The sequence below is a fragment of the Leucoraja erinacea genome, chromosome 28, assembly GCF_028641065.1.
Source record: "Leucoraja erinacea ecotype New England chromosome 28, Leri_hhj_1, whole genome shotgun sequence".
NCBI classification, from domain to species: Eukaryota; Metazoa; Chordata; class Chondrichthyes; order Rajiformes; family Rajidae; genus Leucoraja; species Leucoraja erinaceus.
Genome location: NC_073404.1, coordinates 10,455,259 through 10,476,855, shown reverse-complemented (window position 1 = coordinate 10,476,855; position 21,597 = coordinate 10,455,259). Strand labels below are relative to the sequence as shown.

The 21,597-nt window shown below is 39.4% G+C and overlaps 1 protein-coding gene across 2 annotated transcripts in view; it reads right to left on the bottom strand.

Annotated features, from left to right (window-relative positions):
- med13a (mediator complex subunit 13a) overlaps positions 1–21,597 on the bottom strand; it is a 156,549-nt gene that overhangs the window by 65,405 nt on the left and 69,547 nt on the right. For both annotated transcript variants that reach the window (XM_055657698.1, XM_055657699.1), the window contains exons 5-8: positions 8,279–8,424; positions 6,449–6,646; positions 3,794–3,997; positions 2,110–2,269 (exon numbers count right to left, since the gene is read on the bottom strand). In XM_055657698.1, the coding sequence (XP_055513673.1) occupies positions 2,110–2,269; positions 3,794–3,997; positions 6,449–6,646; positions 8,279–8,424 (708 nt within the window). The remainder of the gene's footprint in view (positions 1–2,109; positions 2,270–3,793; positions 3,998–6,448; positions 6,647–8,278; positions 8,425–21,597) is intronic.

The window sequence follows — 21,597 nt, the reverse complement described above, 5'->3', positions numbered from 1 at the left end:
GATTTGTTAATGACCACTTTCCGCAGAAGACTTCATGAGCATAAATAGAGAGGCTACACTGCAAGATGCAAACCACTGGTTAGCCGCAAAAATAGGATGGCCGGGTTACAGTTTGCCAAAAAGTACTTAAAAGAGCAACCAAAGTTCTGGGAAAAGGTCTTGTGGACAGATGAGACAAAGATTAACTTATATCAGAGTGATGGCAAGAGCAAAGTATGGAGGAGAGAAGGTCAAAGATCCAAAGCATACCACCTCATCTGAGAAACACGGTGGTGGGGGTGTTATGACCTGGGCATGTATGGCTGCTGAAGGTATTGGCTCACTTATCTTCATTGATGATATAACTGCTGATGGTAGTAGCATAATGAATTCTGAAGTGTATAGGCACATCCTATCTGCTCAAGTTCAAACAAATGCCTCAAAAATCATTGGCTGGCAGTTCATTCTCCAAAAAGACAATGGTCCCATACATACTGCTAAAGCAACAAAGGAGTTTTCTTGAGTGGCCAAGTCAATCACCCGATCTGAACCCAATTGAGCATGACTTTTATATGCTGAAGAGAAAATTGAAGGGGACTAGCTCCCAATATAAGCATAAGCTAAAGATGGCTGCAATACAGGCCTGGCAGAGCATCACCAGATAAGACATTGATTTATTGATTAAAGAAAACATTATGACAGCAGCCCAAGATGGCATTACTGATAGACCATTCAGTGAGTCGAGCTGAGAAACAAAAGGTGATGATCAATTTGTTTGGACTGTATTTGTTTGGAATGTACTAAAGATCCCAATGGGAAATGGAGGAAGAAATATATGAGGAGATTGCAGACAGCTGCAAGACTAATGCAGTTATCATAGTAGAGGCTTTTAACTTTCCCAATTTCGACTGGATCTGGCATAGTGCCAAGGGCTTAAACATGGTGGAATTTGTCAAGTGTGTTCAGGAAAGCTTCCTCAGGCAATATATAGAAGGCCCGAACAGGGAGAGGACAAAGCTTGGCCTACCTTGGGGAATTGAACAGAATAAGTAACTGAAGTGTCAGTGAGCCTTTTGGTACCACTGACAGCAGTTCTATTAGCTTTAAAGTAGTTAAGGGCAGGGCTGGTCCACAAGCTAAAGTTCTAAATTGGGGCAAGGCAAGGCAATTGGTTGACAGTATTGGACAGAGAACCTCCAAAGATGATTGGATTACGATCTTTGCAGGCAAAGGGGCATCGGGAAAGTGGGAGGCTTTTAAAAGTGTGATAGTGAGAGCTCAAGGTATGCATGTTCCTGGTAGAGTGAAGTTAGGAGTCAGTTAGGAGTAAAGAATCCTGGATGATGAAATAATCTGAATCTCTGCTCAGGAAAATGAAGGAGTCATGGGTCAGACGTAGGCAGCTGGGATTTATGAATCCCTGCCAGTGTTAAAGTAACTTATCTAATTTGTGTCATAACATTGAAAATGGAGAAAGAGTCAAATCTGAGAAATGAAATAAAAATCATGTGCCAGTGAAATGGTTATGCAGGAAAGCAAATGTTTTTATAAATATATTTTGTGAAAACAAAATGGCGAGATTATCGTAAAGCAGTCTTAAACCAAGCAAAAGGTGGTTTGAGATGTTCCCTCTTCACCAAATTAAACTAACTGCAAGGTTGCATCAGTGGGTGAAAATGTGACAACAGTAGTTTAGTTTGGAGACACAGCATGGAAACAGGCTCTTGGGCCCACCAAGTCTGCGCCGACCAGCATAGCTACTATATACATGGATACCAGTATACAAACTATGTAGACACCAGCCATTGTCAGGATTGAACCCAAGTCTCTGATGCTGTAAGTCAGCAACTGTACCGCTGCGCCACTGTGCCGTACATCCTGCCAGGCTTCTAAGATGAAAGGAATTTGACTGCTGTAGGACTTTAATTTAGATTTAGGTAAAGTGTAGAAATATGCAGGCAAGAACATTGTCATTCAAAATGTAGAGCATCAGACTTGAAGGCAACCAAGGATAGGCTAACTTTACCTTGCAGGAAAACTGTGAGCTATGCGGTAAAGCTGTGTTTGCAGCTTTAATTAAAGAATCATAGGGCTGTAAATTGATGGAGAGCGGTTTAATGAAGTACTCACTTTTTCTGGGTTCTGTTGAGATTACACTCCTGCCACACATTTTCTACCACCTGATTGGCTAATTTTCTTGGGATCTTCCCGCCATGCCCAGAATTCTCAATATTAAATCCTTCTGGTACAGAAGTAAGTTTTGTCCATTTCTGGGTGGATTGAATTTCAGCTAGGAGAGAAAATGTGTCATTAACAATGCTTATGCTGCACCAACATACATGTTATGTGAATAACACCAAGGACAAGCATGTAGTTAAGTGCTGTCTCAAGAGTAGTTTGTGTTTTTGGTGAATACAAATTAAAGGCAGAATCTGGCACACACATACATACATACATACATACACACATGATTAAAACCAACTTGTTTTCTTTTCCCCATTTTGCCAGTTCATATCAGGCATCTTAGAAATGAAATATTAACTTTTTCTCTTTTCCTGCAGGATGCTTCCAGCATTTTCAGTTCTTATTCAGATTTCCAGCATCTGCAGTTTTCTGATTTTCAGTCATTTGGAAATCATTAGCCCATGGTATTATAAGGATTGTGACAATAAATAATAGGAGCCAGAGAATAGTGGTGAAGAAATGCTTTTTATTGATGGAAAGGAAAATGTGCACTTGGAACCTCAGGGATCAGCGGCAATTTGCTTTTCTCATCACATGGATTAGTGGCACTTGTTCATAACAAGTGCAATTTTGAAGTTTATAACTGGCAGAAAAATTGGCAAAGTAAACTATGAACAGGACAGCATCCAAAAACAAAACATGGCAAGTGCAATGTAAAGTGGTTAACTATAGTGATGCATATTGGGAGAAGCAACATGGAACAGCATCAATCTACATAATATCATTTTTAAAGTTGCAAAGGGAGAAGGACCTAACAGTATACATTTAATCAAAAGAGAAGGTTGATAAGAGTGTTTATAGGATACTTGGCTTTATTTATAAAATCTGTTTTGATTTACTCTATTATAAAATCAAAATAGAAATTAACAAGTCACCCTTTAATACCCAAATGGTGTATAACATGCAATGCAGTGAACTCTGCCAAAAGAGAAGGGTTGAGGAATTCAAAATGTTGAAGGCCTTTACTACAGCAACTGGGAAGAACTATTTCCTCGAGCAAGTAGGTCAATAATGAGAATTCATACATATAATTTAATTGGCAAAAGACCATGAAACAAAGATGAGTATCTCAAACGGGATTGTACGGATAAATTTAAAAAAAGGTAATCATTGTATTTATTGGGTTTTGTAAAACTATGGATAGAGAGTTGAGGTTTAATACTAAATTAGACAAAAAGGCATAAAGAGACTTATTCAAGAGAGAGTTAGATATAGCTCTTTGGGCTAATGGAATCAAGGGATATGGGGAGAAAGCAGGAATGGGGTATTTTGGATTTTGATTTTTGGATATCAGCCATGATCATATTGAATGATGGTGCTGGCTCGAACGGCCGAATGGCCTACCCCTGCACCTATTTTCTACGTTTCTGTCAAATTGCTTCCTTTTGAGAGTCATAGAAAATCACAAAAAAGTACATCAATCTTTCAAACAAAAACTGAAGCAACATTAAAGGGCAGAAAAAAACAACCTTAATTCAGCTCAGGATGTCTTTTAGAATACATTTATGCAATTAATTGATTTCTATTTCTAACAATGGTAATATATAATCAATAAATCTCTCCTAATTACCTGTTTCAGTCTCTTCAGGTGATGTGGGTGGAGTCAAAGTCACAGAGGAAATACCAGGATCCCTCATTGGGGCAGGCACTTGGTGGGCACTTGGAAATGCAGCTGTGCAATGCGAAGATCCAGTGGAGTTGCTCAGAACAGTTGGCGCAACATCAGGCTGAGGCACCAGGACAAAGCAAGCTGGATACACCATCCGCACACCAGCTGTAAATAGAATAGAATGCACGTTAACAAAAAGTGTAGTCTGTTTTTAATTAATTCATGGCACATGAGCATCCATGGAAGAATAAGCACTTATTGTGGATTCCTTATTATTCTTCAAGGCTGAAGTGCAGCAATCTAATGTAAAGTTACTCCCACAGTGCTGTTCGATAGGTAGTTCCAATGAATTAGTTCAGCTTTCAAATTCTCCAAATTAAATATCATGGGTTTTAAAGGTTGCTACAGCAAACCTAGCAGGCAAGACACAGGACAGCCAGGTTTGGACTCTTAGCCTAAATCAGCTTACATTGTCGTGGATCTTCAGTGCATTATTCAGCTTGGCTAACTTGGGCAAGTCGAAGGTTTCGCCACCTCTCCCAACAGGTGTCATATACATGATGCAATGGCTTTAGGATGTCAGATGATAAATCATTTATTGTAAATTCAAGTTAGACACAAAATGCTGGAGCAACTCAGCAAGCAGCATCTCTGGAGAGAAGGAATGGGTGATTTTTCGAGTCGAGGCCCTTCTTCAGATTAAATATATATAAACATTAAAAATTAGGAGATAGAGAAGGCCATTTGACGCATCCAGCTTACTCAACCAATCCTCAATATCATGGCTCGACGACCTCAACACCATTTTCTTGCACCAGCCCATATATGTTGACTCCACTATCTAAAAATACATCAATATATGTGTTGATATGGACTGCTAAGAGTTGATCTCTTGGTACTCCATTAGAGACATGCTGCTAACCAGAGTTAGCATTCCACTCATTCTCTCTCTTTGTTTTCTGTCTGTTAATCAGCTCTCATTGCAAACTGATATATTGCTTAATACTATTTGTTCAAACCCAGTTCAGCAACCTCCTGTGTGGAAAAACAGTAGCTAGCCAGCACTCTTTGAGCCTGCTCCATCATTCTTAACCTCAGCAGCAGCCTTTTCTCGATTCCTTCTCTGCCCATCAATCTCTTTTTCAAAAGAACGCGCCCTCTGGATTAGAAATTCCAAATGTTCACCTCCTTCTGCATGAAAAAATAAAATTCTCATCTCATTCTTAAAGGACTATTCTTTATTCTAAAATTGAGCCCTCTAGTCGTAGTCTCCTCAGATATCCTCCATACATCGAGTCTGGCAAGCCTACTTGTGAAGTATAGATCTACAATATTATAGCCAGGATGTAGTCACGACCTATGGTTTTGGCTCTTAGAGGCATTTAACTACATGCCCCGCTGATTTCTGATGGATATAACAGATAAAATCAAACTGAATGCACGTTAAACAGTCGATTTAATAATTACACAATGTCCTCCATTGGCATCAGTCACTGGATAAATGAAAATTTACTATGTAGTCAAATGTTTTCTTACATCCAACTTCTCTTTCATTAAATCTTTTTATTGCCTTATGCAGTGTATAATGCACAAGTGAATTTCAAGGAAATAAACTTAGGCTTTCAACACCTCTATAGGCCACTTATTCTTGCAATATTGACAAACCAATCACCAAAAAAAGTTTTTCATGTCACCTTCAATTAGAAGTATTGAATGCCTTATGCAAACAAACTGGGATGATAAGCCAAACTATATGCAGGCAGGAAGAGGAGTAAATATCTCATCTTTAGCAGGCTCAGCAGACAAGGACATATGGAATAAATTAAAGATGAGTCAACAGCATAGCTCAAACCATTTAAACAAAATAATTACAATACATATCAATATCAGACAATTAATTTCTAATAAGATGCACTTCCTAATAACTTTAAAAGCAGATAAAACAATAAAAATTAAGTTTATTGTCATATACACCATAGAACAAAAATCAATAGTCTCTGCTGTCAACTAACTTCTTCCATCTATACTTCGTTTAATAGCCGCAAAATCAAGATAAAGAAAGACAGATTTTTCAAAGAGAGACATCTGGAGAAGGGTTTCGACCCGAAACGTCACCCATTCCTTCTCTCCAGAGATGCTGCCTGTCCCGCTGAGTTACTCCAGCTTTTTGTGTTAACCGATGAATTGTTAGGTTTTGCCTGATATTACACTGGTGTGAATCATTGGTATAAGTTACACAACTTTAAAAGATATTCACTAGCAAGAGAAATAGAAACTTAAATTACATTAAAAAACGTAGCAGGTTGGGCAGCATCTGTGGTAAGGGAAAAAGAGTTAACATTTTAGATTGATGACCCTTTTATTAGTTCATGGCTTGTTCACCCTTTTATTAGCTCATGACTTGCAAATCTCAAACATTTTCTATTTATATTTCACACTCCAGCATTTGCATTTTTTTGTTTTCCAGTTATTATGCAGTTATCGTTTTTTTAATGTTTGCATTTACATCTTAACTCATCGCCATTTTATTTTACCAACAATTTGTTTCTACAATCAAATTTACAAAGAGTTGAATTAAAATCTTAAAACTGCCTCAATATTTTCATTTCCACTTACCGACAATGACTTCTACAGCTGCTATTGAGTCATCATCCCAATCTAGCTCCTTCTGTTTGTCATCCGTAGCTTCCTTTGAACCTGTCTTGATTGGATAGAATTGCTTCCATTCTTCTATCAGTTTAAGAGTGGGAGGATCAGACAGCTTGAATGACTGACCTGTCAGTGTACCATTTAATCCAAAGGGGCTGAGGATCACTGGAAGATTGAAAATACAAGTTGATAAATACAAGTTAGCTATGATTAACACCCAACCAACGGATTGTAAATATCCATCATTAAATAAAGGTAATTTCTGTGGAACATGTTGAGGCCATCTCAAAAATCAGTCTAAATCCGTAACGGATTGCAACATAATTTACCTCTGGCTGGAACCAAGAGTCAAAACTAAACAGCAACAAGATGCTGAACTTGAACAATAAATAAATTACGAGTGCAACAAAAGTTTACATAAAGGCACAATATAGAGTAAAATGTAGTTAGATTTACACTGTAAAGGAATTGCTCCCCTGGGAGTCTGCATGGACCCAAACAGCTAAATGGTCGTCTGCTTCCCCACAGCTGAGCGTGTAAATACTTACAAATAATCTACATGAATATGAGTATTTTGACACACCCAATCTGAGATACTTGATGCCTGAAGTGTAAATACACCGCACTTCTTGAGGAGGTAAATGATGCAATAGTGGAAGAATTAAGAAAATTGAAACCTGTTGCAACACCATCTCACACATCCTACTAGCTTCTAAAGAGCTACATTTGCGTGGGCTTAGATGTAGATTATTCATGTGCTCAGCAAGAGGGGAGGAATATGAATCAAAATTAACAGAATTACATTAGTGTAAAAGACCAAAAGATCATTAAAAAAAGTTGTTTTTAAATCGTTTCTTCTGGTAGAGCTGCTGCCATACAACACCAGAGACGTTGGTTGGATCCTGACCTTGGGTGCTCTCAATGTGGAGTTTGCACTTTCTCCCTGTGACTGAGTGGGTTTCCGCCAGGTGGGTGGGTTTCCTCCCGCATCCAAAGTCATGCGGGTTTGTAGGTTAATTGGCCTCTAGGTAACCTCTAGGTAAATTTCCCCCAATGTGTAGGGAGTGAATAAGTAGAATAACATAGAACTAGTGTAAAAAGGTACTCTATGTCCGATGTGGACTCAGCGGGTCGAAGGGTCTGTTTCCACACTGCATTTCCCAATCAATCAAATAAAGCACAGGATATTTTGCAAAATGAATAGGGAAATTTATATTTCAGTACTCTGGTAGTCAGATTGACAACTTTATGCCAATTAAGAGTGTAAATTGTTTGGAAAAATCTCTCCTGCATTCTTTTAATGATATTTTCATGCATATTTAGAATGATATCTATCAACAAATAGCTCAAACAAAAAACATTTTTTGTGGAATAGTGGTTAAATATTCAAGTACATCATAATACAGGACCATGAGAGCAACCAAAGACACAAGTTAACATTTTATTCACTTAAAAGAAATGGGGGGTTTTTTATACACATTTTCTTTTATACAAATTTTCTTCGCTGACAACCTTAAGATTAATTTCTTTACTACTTGTTCATGGAGCCCATCACTACGAAGACTACACAAAGGTGCTTTCAAATCAAGGTCATTCACATCAGGAAGAAGCAGAACGTCTGTAGAGCTCCAAGTGAGATTAGAAAGACTGCAATTTCCTTGCCTACATCGTTTGGCAGTCAATGACTGCATCTACATTCAGTAACATTTAACCCAGCCATGTATTGTTTCTTTTCTATTATCCCCAAATATACAAGAATCATTCCTTCAAATTCTGGTAGAAGTATGCTTTTCCTACCTTGGATGGGGCTGGAGGATCCTTGGGCAGCAGTAACATGCTCTTCACTCAGACGGTATACTGGTTGGTGCTGGTTTATTTCAACACTGGTACAGACTTTACTATCCCCATGCAAGAAAAACAGGAAGGAACAGGACAAGTGCTCACTAGAAAAGGGAAATAAAGACAACAGTTAACTCTGAACTAATGGTATGTTCAACAATATAAAATATAGTAACCAAAAATAATAAGTCTCACCTATATTCAGATTTCTACATAACATTTAAACACGATTTATTATAGAAAGTGACCCATTGTTACTCACCTCCTGTCTGCAGCTCCGGGCCTCTAAATATTGCCTGTGCAAATTTCAGGTATTGATCAAGGTGAGATTCATCATTGTTCCCTCCTTGTGCTTTTTAATAAGAGACTTTTGGTAAAATAGGACCGTCAGTTTTAAGCTTTGCTTTCTTATTGTCACATATACTAAGGTCCAGTGAAAAGCTTTGTTTTGCACGCTATCCAATTAAATCAGATAGTACTATACATAAATATATTGAAGCCAAACTCAAAAACATAGGTAGTGCACAGGTAAATAAACGGAAAGGAGAATATGGTTCTCAGCATTATAGCGCAATAGTTTCAGAGGCAAAGTCCAATGTTCACAATGAGGTAGAGGAATCGGGACTGTAGCTTATGGAAGGACGGTTCAGACGCCTGATAACAGATGGGAAGATGATGTTCCTCCATCTGGTGGTGCAAGCTTTCAAGCTTCTGTATCTTGTGCCTGACAGGAGTGGGGAGAAGGAGAAATGATCGAGGTGGGAAAGGTCTTTGATTATGTTGGCTACTTTCCGGAAGCAGCTTAAAGCCTACATGGTGGTGAATCTGGTTTGTGTGATGGACTGGGCTACATTCACAACTCTCTGCAATATCTTGCAGTCTTGAGCAGAGCTGTGATGCAAACAAGCTGTGATCCTACCCGACAGTATGCTTTCTATGGTAAGCCTGAAGAAATTTGTAAGTCATTGGTGACATGCCGAATTTCCTCAGTCTCCTGAGGAAATAGAGGCATCGGTGTGCCTTCTTGGCTGTTGCCTTAATATGGTTGGTCCATGATAGATCATTGGTAATATTGATGCCAAGGAACTTAAATCTCTTAACCATTTCCACTTAGGCATCGTTAATGCTGTTGGGGCATGTATTCCATATGCTTTCTGCATTTTTGTCTTTTATCCAGAGTAGGAGAATCAAGACACAGAAGATACAGATTTAAGGTCAGAGGGTAAAAATTTAATAGGAAACTGAGGAAAGACTTTTTCATACAGTATATAGAATGAGCTGCCAGAGGAGGTAGTTGAGGCAGGTACTGTAACAACATTTGAAGACATTTGAACAGGTAAATGGATAGGAAAGTTTTAGGGAGACATTGACCAAACTTAGGCAGGTGGGAGTAGCATGATTGGGTACCTTGGTCGTATTGGGCAAGTTGGGCTCAAGGGCTATTTTCATGCTATCTAGCTCGGAAGTCGATAACTAGCTCTTTCCTTTTGTTGACAATGAGGGTGAAGTTGTACTGACACCATGTTACTAAGTTCATGATCTTTCTTTCTGTGCTCTGTCATGTCATTGTTCGTGATCCAGCCCAGCACAGTGGTGTCATCTGCAGACCTATAGATGGAGTTAGAGCTGAATTTGGTCATACAATCATCAGTGTATAGGGCATACGATTGGGGGACTGAGATGCATCCTTGCTGGTCACTAGTGTTGAGAATTATTGTAGTCGAGGTGTTGTCACCTATCCTCACTGATTGTGGTTAGTGGGTCGAGGGTCCAGTGGCAGAAGGTGGGCGCTGACTCTTGTGTCCAGGAGTTAGGAGATTAGTTAACTTGTTTTACTCTACTCTTGAAAGCAAAGGGGCACAACTCACAAACAGTGACCAATGTGTGAATGCTCTTAAAAAATTTACCAGTTGGGATTTTAAGCCTCGATAATGAACAGGCAAATAGTCAGGATGGTTAAAACATTAGTGCTACTGCTTCGCTGGCATTTTCGAGATAGCCTCCAGGCACCACAGCAAGTCCACAATGAGAAAATATAACGTAATCTGGTTAGGCTTTTTTTTCCTTTTAAAAAACACCCTAGCCAGATGGCAACTGAATGCTGAAAACAGAGAATCAGCAGAACACAGGTAGCACTCATTAACAGCTCCTCACAACTGCAGGGGCTGCTGCTGGCTAGAAGCCGAAAAGTATGGCCAGCAATCCTGTACTCATTACATAACTCTGAGACATATTTTATTTAGTATACCATTAGAGGAAAACCTTGGAACATCATTAAATTCCGTTACAGTATTGAGAGTTAGAGATTTATGATTGCTATTATTGTTCAGATAATTGCAGCAAGTGTAGAATCCTTACTTCCTAATAAATAAATTTAAGACAAATTACACTTCAGTGCTGCCAATTGTGGTTATCAAATCAGAAATATGTTTCATGATTAAAGTAAAAAATTATAACACAAATTAAATTTTAAACATATTTTTGCTATTAGATAAAGCTCATTAAACTAATGGCAACCAAAATCATATAATCAAAATTACTCAAAGTATTGGAATGTCAAATGTAACTAAATAGAAAGCTTGTTCAAATGTACATGATTTTAACACTTGACCCCTCAAAATATATTAATTGCAGATAATGGATGGGGAGGCTGTTAATGGCTTTTAATGTTTTACAGAAGAGGTGGGAGGTCTATTCCAACACCTTCTCCACGCCCCAATCAGTAATTGGATACATTTAAACATAAATGAGACTAATATTCTATCCGAATATAAGAAATAGAACAACACAATCAGTGTCTGGAATCATATTTTATCTGCAAGCACATAGCTAGCTGCTATGATGCCATTAGTCCAGATAAAAATCAGACAGACAAAAAGGCGACAGACAACACACAGAAGGGTTTCTAGCTCTTACTGTTCATCAAGTCCCTCGCAATTTAACAGCATAGTCTGTCAGAACATATTATCAATATAAAATTAACTACAAACAAGTTCCACTAATCTGCTGACGCAGTCCATGGGGGAAAAAAATCACGTATAGTAATCACATTTTTAAATACGCAGAAAAGATTTCAGGTAAATGGTAGCATGTGGTAATAGTTTTTTTTTTATAAAAGACAACGTCTTCAACATAAAACAATGTGGAACACATTGGCATTGCTGCAGAAAACTAACTGAACAGTGCATGCCATTTTAATAAATCCAGAACAGTAATGCGAGACTGTGACTTATCTTCACAAATGCTGAAGTGTATAAAACAGATAGTAGAAAAAGTAGAAAGGCAGAGTATTTTTTTATATGACAAGAAATTTAAAATATTGGTCTTCAGTGAGACCTAGGTTTTTTGGATGTGAATTACTGAATATTAACGTGCAAAAATCTCAAGCAATTGGGGTGGAAATGGCATATTAGCATTTAATGCAAAACAGTTTGAGTACAACAGTCGGTATATATTGCTGAAAGTATATAAAGATCTGATGAGATCATATCTGGAACACTCTGTACAGGTCCAGTTTTGCTACGCAAGGAGGAATATACTTGTAATAGCAGGTCTGCAGAGAAGCCTCACTAATCAATTTTTGGAATAGGGGCGGGGAGGGCAGCATTGTCTAAGAAAGTGTAGAGGAAGCAGAGAGTCTGCAGAAGATCTTGGACAGGTTGGGAGAGTGGGCAAAGAAATGGCAGATGAAATACAGTGTGGCGAGGTGTGCAGCCATTCTCTTTGGTAGTAGGAGTAAAGGCATAAACTATTTTCTAAATGAGGGGAGGATTCAAAAATCAGAGGTGCAAAGGGATTTGGGAGCACTGGTGCAGGCTTACCAAAAGGTTAATTTGCAAGTTGAATCGGTAGTAAGGAAGGCAAATGCAATGTTAGCAGTCACTTTGAGAAGACTAGAATATAAAAGCAGGAATGTAGTGCTGAGGCTTTATAAGGCACTGGTCAGACCACATTTGGAGTATCGCGAGCAGTTTTGGGCCCCATATCCGACGAGGGATGCACTGGCATTGGAGAGGTCCAGTGGAGGTTTATAAGGATGATCCCGGTGATGATTGGGTTTTTACTCACTGGAGTTTAGAAGGATGAAGGAGGATCTTGTTGAAACTTACCACAAAATGAAAGGCCTGAATAGAGTGGATGTGGAGAGGATGTTTCCACTAGTGGGAGAGTTTAGAACCAGAGGGCACAGCCTCAGAATAAAAGGGCATACCTTTAGAAAGGAGAGGAGGAAGAATTTATTTAGCCAGAGGGTGTGAATCTGTGGAATTCATTGCCACAGGTGGCTGTGCAGGCCAAGTCTTCGGGTATTTTTAAAGCAGAGATTGACAGGTTCTTGATTAGTAAGGGTGTCAAAGGTTACAAGGAGAATGCACGAGAAAGGGGTTGATAGAGAATGATAGGTCAGCCATGATTGAATGGTAGAGTTGACTCAATGGGCCAAATGGCCTAATTCTGCTCCTAAAACTTGTGAAAAAAGACCTGGTGGATTAGGACTCTACTCATGTTTAAAAAACAATTTAGAAGAGCAATGTGATCTAATTGAAAGCCTACGGATTTTGATGAAAAGTTGATGCCTACCTGATGGGTTATGAACAGTTCACATGTACAGAACCCTGCCGTAACCTGGGAAAGTCTTGCATAAACATAAAGCATTTTTTTCTCCTGACAAATGTACTTTACTGGAAATTCTTGTTTATTGACCAGGATTGAAAATATCAACTTTTTAAGTTCAGCATGACTATTAACTATTTGTAAATTGAATGGCATTAAGTAGTGCAATTGCTCAATTACTGTAAAGAGTTTGCATTATGTACAGTGTAAGAGTCACTTCCTCATATGCAACAATGCAACCCGCTATTGTGCACATCTAAAATACAGTTTACTGCACATAGGATATCAAAAGCCAATGTCTAACAACTAATCTGCTGAAATTCCGCACACAAATAAATTACGAACAAAATTAATTTACAAAATCCATTCACTTTATAATGATAAAGGAAACATCAACTGAGTAAAATAGTATTCCCAAAATAATCTTTTAAACTGTTCAAGATAATAAAGTAGACAAAAGTGCTGGAGAAACTCAGCGGGTGCAGCAGCATCTATGGAGCGAAGAAAATAGGCAATGTTTCGGGCCGAAACCCTTCTTCAATCTGAAGAAGGGTTTCAGCCCAAAAGGTTGCCTATTACCTCCGCTCCACAGACGCACCCGCTGAGTTTCTCCAGCACTTTTGTCTACCTTCGATTTTCCAGCGTCTGCAGTTCCTTCTTGAACAAGATAATAAAGTTACAGTCTAGAAGTAGGGCTACAATGATCATTAGCGCAGTTTGCCAATAATATTTATATAACCAGCTTTAGATATTTAAATTATGCAGGTTTATTGTGGTTTCAGGCAAAATGTATACGGCAATGGATTTTAAAACAAACATTGGAATTTGACTACACTTAAAAAGTGCTTTATTGAATGTTAAATGGGTCAATGGTGACTTGCTTCACTCTAGCCCAAAACACAAAGTGCTAGAAGAACTCAGCGAGTCAGGCAGCATCTGTGGAAGGTCGATGTTTCTGTTCAGTGGTTTCTAAAGTGCCTGAAGAGTCCAGCAGAGGTAGGCAGGTTGCTGGGCTTGGACATTCCCATTTTGGCGACTTCGGGTACCAATCGCCTTCCCCAACATTCTTTTTCCATTTAGATTAACCACAGGGATTCCTGAACTAATGAGGATGCAACATTGTTCTTAAATTGTGGCCATGAAAACATTTCTGAAGATTTACTGTGACCTCCTGTAAATCTCTTTTCATGTTTTGCAAATACTATCAAGGGATTTAAGAATCAATCACTTGGGGGTGGAGTTACAGATTCACATGTGGACCCAACGAGGGAAGAATAGCAGATTTCCTCTCTTGAATGGTGTTAGTGAATCAGATAAGATTCCTACAATAACCCAGCAATTTTGAACTCTGGTCTCTGGATTCCAAATCTGATAACTTTTGCCTCTCACCACGACATTTCTTGTTGAAACATTTATTCATTTGTCTTACTGTTAGTGCGACTTGCATTCAGATGAAGATGCTTTAATCTGTCTTTTGCAAGACATATTCTTACACAGAATATATATTGCAGGTGCATTCTTATGTTTGTATGCTCTATTGCTTCGTGTCCCGGTTATCATTTGCATTTCACTATCCTGTATGTTCCTCGTCCTTCAAATCTCTAAATTTCAGCTCCTCTGAATAATGCCCAAACTATTTAGTTTAAAACACCACACAGTTCTAATTATTCAATTTATCAACGCACAGAAAGAACACAGAACTTGCCGTGTTATGTGGATGGAATTCGGGGGGAAATAGAATCAAAGAAAAGGGGTGATCTTATAAAGGTGTATAAAATCATGAGAGGAATAGATCGGGTAGATGCACAGAGTCTCTTGCCCAGAGTAGATGAATCGAGGACCAGAGGACATAGGTTTAAGGTGAAGGAGAAAAGATTTAATAGCATGGGCAGCACAGTGGTGCGGCGGTTCAGTGCCAGAGACCCGGGTTCAAACCCGACTGTCGGTGCTGTCTGTACGGAGTTTGTACGTTCTCCCCGTAACCGCGTAGGTTTTCTCTGAGATCTCCGGTTTCCTCCCACACTCCAAAGACATGCAGGTTTGTAGGTTAATTAGCTTGGTATAATTGTAAATTGCCCCTAGTTTGTGTAGGGGCGAGCGCCGGTCGGTGCGGACTCGGTGGGCCGAAGGGCCTGTTTCCGCGCTATATCTCTAAACTAAACTAAGGAATCTAAGGGGTAACTTTTTCACACAAAGGGTGGTGGGTGTATGGATCAAGCTGCCAGAGGGGTAGTTGAAGCTGGGACTATCCTAACGCTTAAGAAGCAATTAGACAGGTACACGGCTAGGTTTGGAGGGATATGGACCAAACAAAAGGCAGATGGGACTAATGTAGCTGGGACATGTTAGCCGGTGTGAGCAAGTTGGGCCGAAGGGCATGTTTCCACACTGTATGACTCTAAAACAACCAACTTAACCTGGTGCCTAAAATCCCTCGCACCTCCAATATTCTGATGAGTTTCCCCTGCACCACCCGTCAAGGATCTTCAGATTATTCCCGAAAAATGGTGATCACAGCTGGACATAATGGTCTAATCATGGCTAAATCAGTACTTTATGAAAGTGCAGTCATTTTTGAACATGGTCATACAGAATGAAAGCAGTCAGTGTTTATACATAGTCCCTCTATTTCAGGGCACCATAATGTTTGGGACACAGCAATGTCATGTAAATGAAAGTAGTCATGTTTAGTATTTTGTTGTAAATCTTTTGCATTCAATGACTGCTTGAAGTCTGTGATTCATGGACATCACCAGTTGCTGGGTGTCTTCTCTGGTGATGTTCTGCCAGGCCCATATTGCAGCCATCTTTAGCTTATGCTTCTTTTGGGGGCTAGTCCCCTTCAGTTTTCTCTTCAGCATATAAAAGGCATGTTCAATTGGGTTCAGATCGGGTGATTGACTTGCCCACTCAAGATTTGACCATTTTTTAGCTTTGAAAAACTCCTTTGTTGCTTTAGTAGTATGTTTGGGATCATTGTTTTGCTGTAGAAGGAACCGCCGACCTATGAGCTTTGAAGCATTTGTTTGAACTTGAGCAGATAGGATGTGTCTATACACTTCATAATTCATTATGCTACTACCATCAGCAGTTGTATCATCAATGAAAATAAGTGAGCCAGTACCTTCAGAAGCCATAAATGTCCAGGCCATAACACCCTCACCACCGTGTTTCACAGATGAGGTGGTATGCTTTGGATCATGGGCAGTTCCTTCTCACCTCCATACTTTGCTCTTGCCATCACTCTGAGACAAGTTAATCTTCATCTCATCTGTCCACAAGACCTTTTTCCAGTACTCTTTTAAGTACTTATTGGCAAACTGTAACCCGGCCATCCTATTTTTGCGGCTAACCAGTGGTTTGCATCTTGCAGTGTAGCCTCGGTATTTCTGTTCATGAAGTCTTCTGCGGACAGTGGTCATTGACAAATCCACACCTGAATCCTGAAGAGTGTTTCTGATCTGTTGGACAGGTGTTTGGGGATTTTTCTTTATTATAGAGAGAATTCTTCTGTCATCAGCTGTGGAGGTCTAAGTCCCTTTGCGATTAGTAAGCTCACCAGTGCTCTCTTTCTTCTTAATGATGTTCCAAACAGTTGATTTTGGTAAGCATAACGTTTGGCTGATGTCTCTAACAGTTTTATTCTTGTTTCTCAGTCTCATAATTGCTTCTTTGACTTTCATTGGCACAACTTTGGTCCTCACGTTGATAAACAGCAATAAACGTTTCCAAAGGAAAGACTGGAGCAAAGACTAGGTGCTGAGAGCTCTCTTACATCTGCATTAAGGAGGCAATTAAACACACCTGAGCAATTACAAACACCCGTGAAGCCATGTGTCCCAAACATTATGGTGCCCTGAAATGGGGATCTGGATATAAACACGACTGAAATTTCTACATGGTGAAACCAAAATGTATAAAATTGGCCTTTATTAAAATCTGACAATGTGCACTTTAACCACGTGATTTTTTCTATTACCATTCTTAAATTGTGGAGTACAGAGGCAAATAAATAAATGATGGGTCTTTGTCCGAAACATTATGGAGGGCACAGTATTTGCAACTTCTAGTGAAGTGAATGGTGCTGTTAAAAACAGGATTTAACAGGAACATTCGTAAAATTACCCAGGCAATTTGTACACTATACTATTGCACAGATATACAAGGACAGGGCAGCTGGCTGAGTCCCTCAAGCATGGCTCGTGCCTGTAGTCAGAATGCAGTATAAATTGGTGTTGGAAGTCTTATTTACAACAGACATCTTAAACCAGAGCATCCAAACTTTATGCAGTATTCCAAATGATTCAAACAAATTTATGACAGTCAGTTGTAAATGAAGCTGGATTTATGCTTACCTAACTGAATGATCCTTCAGCTTGTGCCTTTATCCACTAATCTACTACACTCACCAAGAGAGGGACAAGTGGTCTGAAAGAAGCAGCTGAGCCCTACTTTTAAAATTAAATGATCGCCACTTGTTTAAGTCTGGGTCAATTTTACTTTGCAATTTTAATACCACTAAGGCATTCTAACAATTTTTTGAGTTGGTTCGGGCAACAATAGCAGTGGAAATGCACCTGTTCTTAAATTCCAATAGCTCATAGGCAAATATTTTATTAAATCTTGACGGCGTTGGACTTTTGAGTGTGCAATCTGCATGTTCAAATGCTGATTATGCAATCCCTTTGTAATTGCACAAGAAAGGATGACATTTAGCTTGTGTTGCAGATGGTTTGAAATTAGATCTGTTAAAGTGCCGGATAAACTCAAGAGACTTTCGTAGCTTGGTCACATGATAGTCCCTCAGAATAACATGTCCCAGAAGAGGCCTCAGGGAGATAAAATTAGCACTTTAGACCACAGCAGTTCTTCCTGAAAACCAGAAGCACATTCATTTTCCTCAATCTCAATAGGTCAAGAGGGAGGTGTGAGCAAAGAGTGTTAAAAATTCAGTTTTTCAATCACCGCTTTAATAAAAGCAATTTGTAAATTACTAACAGGGGAATATGATGAATTGACCTGTTATACCCCCAGTGAATTCAATACATTACTCAGTTTTGAATTGCAAACAGTCTTCAGATTATGGACACCAGGGTGGAAATGGTGGACCACAGAAACAAGATGTCTTGCTATTCAGCTCTTGTGGAATAACATGCAAACATGTTTCACCAGTACAAGCTGGTACAATGCCAATAGGTTGTTTCACTGAATTATGCATTGTCTGTTCTTATTTGTTTCAGTAATATATTCTGGCGGCATGATCAAAACAAAATAGCTAAACAGTTATAATCTTTAGTGTCATTAGTACGTGTATATTTTTCCTGCTCTAAAATCCTTCATAACCAAACCTATCTGATATACTCATTCACCAACAGGAGCTTAACCTCCATTACCACCCAGACCACAATATAACTCACAATACATGTGAGCTACTTTCTACTACTGTGAATGAATGAGCTCCAGAATTCAGGTTGTAAACCTGATTCAGGTTGTAAATAGTATTACATCTTCAGATAAAAAATCAATTGATAACCTGGGAGATGCGAATTCCCAAGAGAGGAAAAGTCATTTTCCAAGTCTAAATCAAAGCATTACGTACTTTTAAAATGTGAACAATCTTACCTATAATCATAGAATGTTCAGGTAGTGCATAAGCAAAAGCTTGTTAATTCTAACTTAAAAAGTACTTGGCCAAAGTCATAAAATTGCACTTGTACAACAATAGCTTTTTGGTTAATAAAATGACATCAGTACAACAACATCCTTACCAGAATGCTGCCTGGATTAAAGGGTATTAGATACAAGGAGAGGTTGATTAAATTTGGATCGTTTTTATCAGACGTGTCACGGTCTGAGGGGAGACCTGATAGAAGTACTTATACAGTGCATTCAGAAAGTATTCAGACCTCTTGACTTTTTCCACATTTTGTTACGTTACAGCCTTATTTTCAAATGGATTAAATTTATTTTTATTATCATCAATCGACACACAATACCCCAGAATGAAGAAGTGAAAACAGGTGTTTAGAAATTTTTGCAAAGTAATAGCTGAAATATCACATTTACATAAGTATTCAGACCCTTTGCTATGACACTCAAAATTGAGCTTCGGTTCATCCTGTTTCCATTGATTATCCTTGAGATGTTTCTACAACTTGACTGGAGTCTACCAGTGGTAAATTAAATTGATTGGACATGATTCGGAAAGGCACACACCTGTCAATATAAGGTCCCACGGTTGACAGTGCATGTCAGAGCAAAAACCAAGCCATGAAGACGAAAGAATTGTCCGTAGACCTCCGGCGCACAGACCTGGGGAAGGGTATAAAACAATTTCTGCAGCATTGCAGGTCCGGAAGAGCACAGTGGCCTCCGTCATTCTTAAATGGAAGACCTTTGGAACTACCAGGACTCTTCATAGAGCTGGCCGCCCGGCCAAACTGAGCAATCGGGAGAGAAGGGCCTTGGTCAGGGAGATGACCAAGAAACCGATGGTCCCTCTGACAGGGCTCCAGAGTTCCTCTGTGGAGGTGGGAGAACCTTCCAGAAGGACAACTATATCTGCAGCACTCCACCAATCAGGCTTTTATGGTAGATTGGCCAGATGGAAACCACTCCTCAGTAAAAGGCACATGACAGCCTGCTTGGAGTTTGCCAAAAGGTACCTAAAGGACTCTCAGACCATGAGAAACAAGATTCTCTGATCTGATGAAACCAAGATTGAACTCTTTGGCTTGAATGCCAAGCATGATATCTGGAGGAAACCAGGCATCGCTCAACACCTGGTCAATACCATACCTACGGTGAAGCATGTTGTGGCAGCATTATGCTGAGGGGATGTTTCTCAGCAGCAGGAACTGGGAGACTAGTCAGGATCTAGGGAAAATGAACAGAGCAAAGTACAGAGAGATCCTTGATGAAAACCTGCTCCAGAGCGTACTGGACTTCAGACTGGGGCGGCGGTTCACCTTCCAACAGGACAACGACTCTAAGCACACAGCCAAGACAAAGCAGGAGTGGCTTCGTGACAAGTCTGTGAATGTCTTTGAGTGTCCCAGCTAGAGCCCGGACTTGAACCCGATCGAACATCTCTGGAGGGACCTGAAAATAGTTGTGCTTCGACGCTCCCCATCCAACCTGACAGAGCTTGAGAGGATCTGCAGAGAAGAATGGGAGAAATTACCCAAATACAGGTGTGCCAAGCTTGTATCGTCATACTCAAGAAGACTTGAGGCTGTAATCGCTGCCAAAGGTACCTCAACAAAGTACTGAGTAAAGGGTCTGAATACTTATGTAAATATGATATTTCAGTTATTTCTTTTCAATTACTTTGCAAAAATTTCTAAACACCTGTTTTCACTTCTTCATTCTGGGGTATTGTGTGTCGATTGATGATAATAAAAATAAATTCAATCCATTTTAAAATAAGGCTGTAACGAAACAAAATGTGGAAAAAGTGAAGGGGTCTGAATACTTTCTGAATGCACTGTAATTATGAGAGGCATTGACAGGGCATAGACAGTCAGAAGCTTTTTGTCAAAGGGTAGAGGGTTTAGTTTTAAGATGAGGAGCAAAGATTGAAGGAGACATGCAAACCAAATTTAAAAAAAAATAGAGTGGTGGGTGCATGGAATGTGCCACCGGGGGCAGACATGATAGTGGTATTTTGAATAAGCACAGATATGCAGGAAATGTGGGAAAATATGAATCACATGCACAAGATTGCCAAGTTCCACTCAGCTCATGCTGCTGGACGACAAACCATGCATTTGGTACCACAAGACTTCGATCTTCTCCCCTGCTGTACCATTACATTTGCGAGCCGTCCTTTCACATGCACCAATCACATATGTACAAAAAATCCCAATGCTCACCCTGGAACCCACAACATTCATGCATCACGACTTATCTGCAAACCAAAGGTATAAGAACTCCTTCAATTGCGATCCCTGAATTTAAAGTATTCCACCACTATCAGCCAAGAAGCTAGGCACAAACAGTAGCTTCAAAAATCTCTGCCCCTTTCCTCTTTTTATAAATGCTCCAAAAACCTCACAAAGATTAACAGAAATTTCCTATGTGCAGGGAAGAAGTGCAGATGCTGGTTTAAATCAAAGGTAGACATAAAATGCTGGAGTAACTCAGCGGGACAGGCAGCATCTCTGGAGAGAAGGAATGGGTGACGTTTCGAGTCGGGACCCTTCTTCATGTCAGAATGGTCTCGACCCGAAACGTCACCCATTCCTTCTCTCCAGAGATGATGCCTGTCCCGCTGAGTTACTCCAGCATTTTGTGTCTACCAACAGAAATTTCCTTGAAGACTTTATGTCAAAATATTTCTGGAGTCTGATCTTTTAAAGATATTTTACAACATTTATAGGCATGGTATAAATACACTGATGCTTGTCATGTCCAAAGATGCCCTCTCAGATGACTCAAAATAAATGAGTAACAAGGGAAATCTGACTCCACACATGCCAAGGTCACATAACGGCCTTATTATGTTACACCATTTTTTTGTATATACATAGATGAACAGTAATTTGATGGAAGTACATGTTACTGGAAGCATATCATTTATCAGTTCAAAATTAGAAAGTCCACCTTACAGCACAATTTACAGCAAAACATTTGGGACATTCTTTTTAATCTTTGGTAGAAACAAC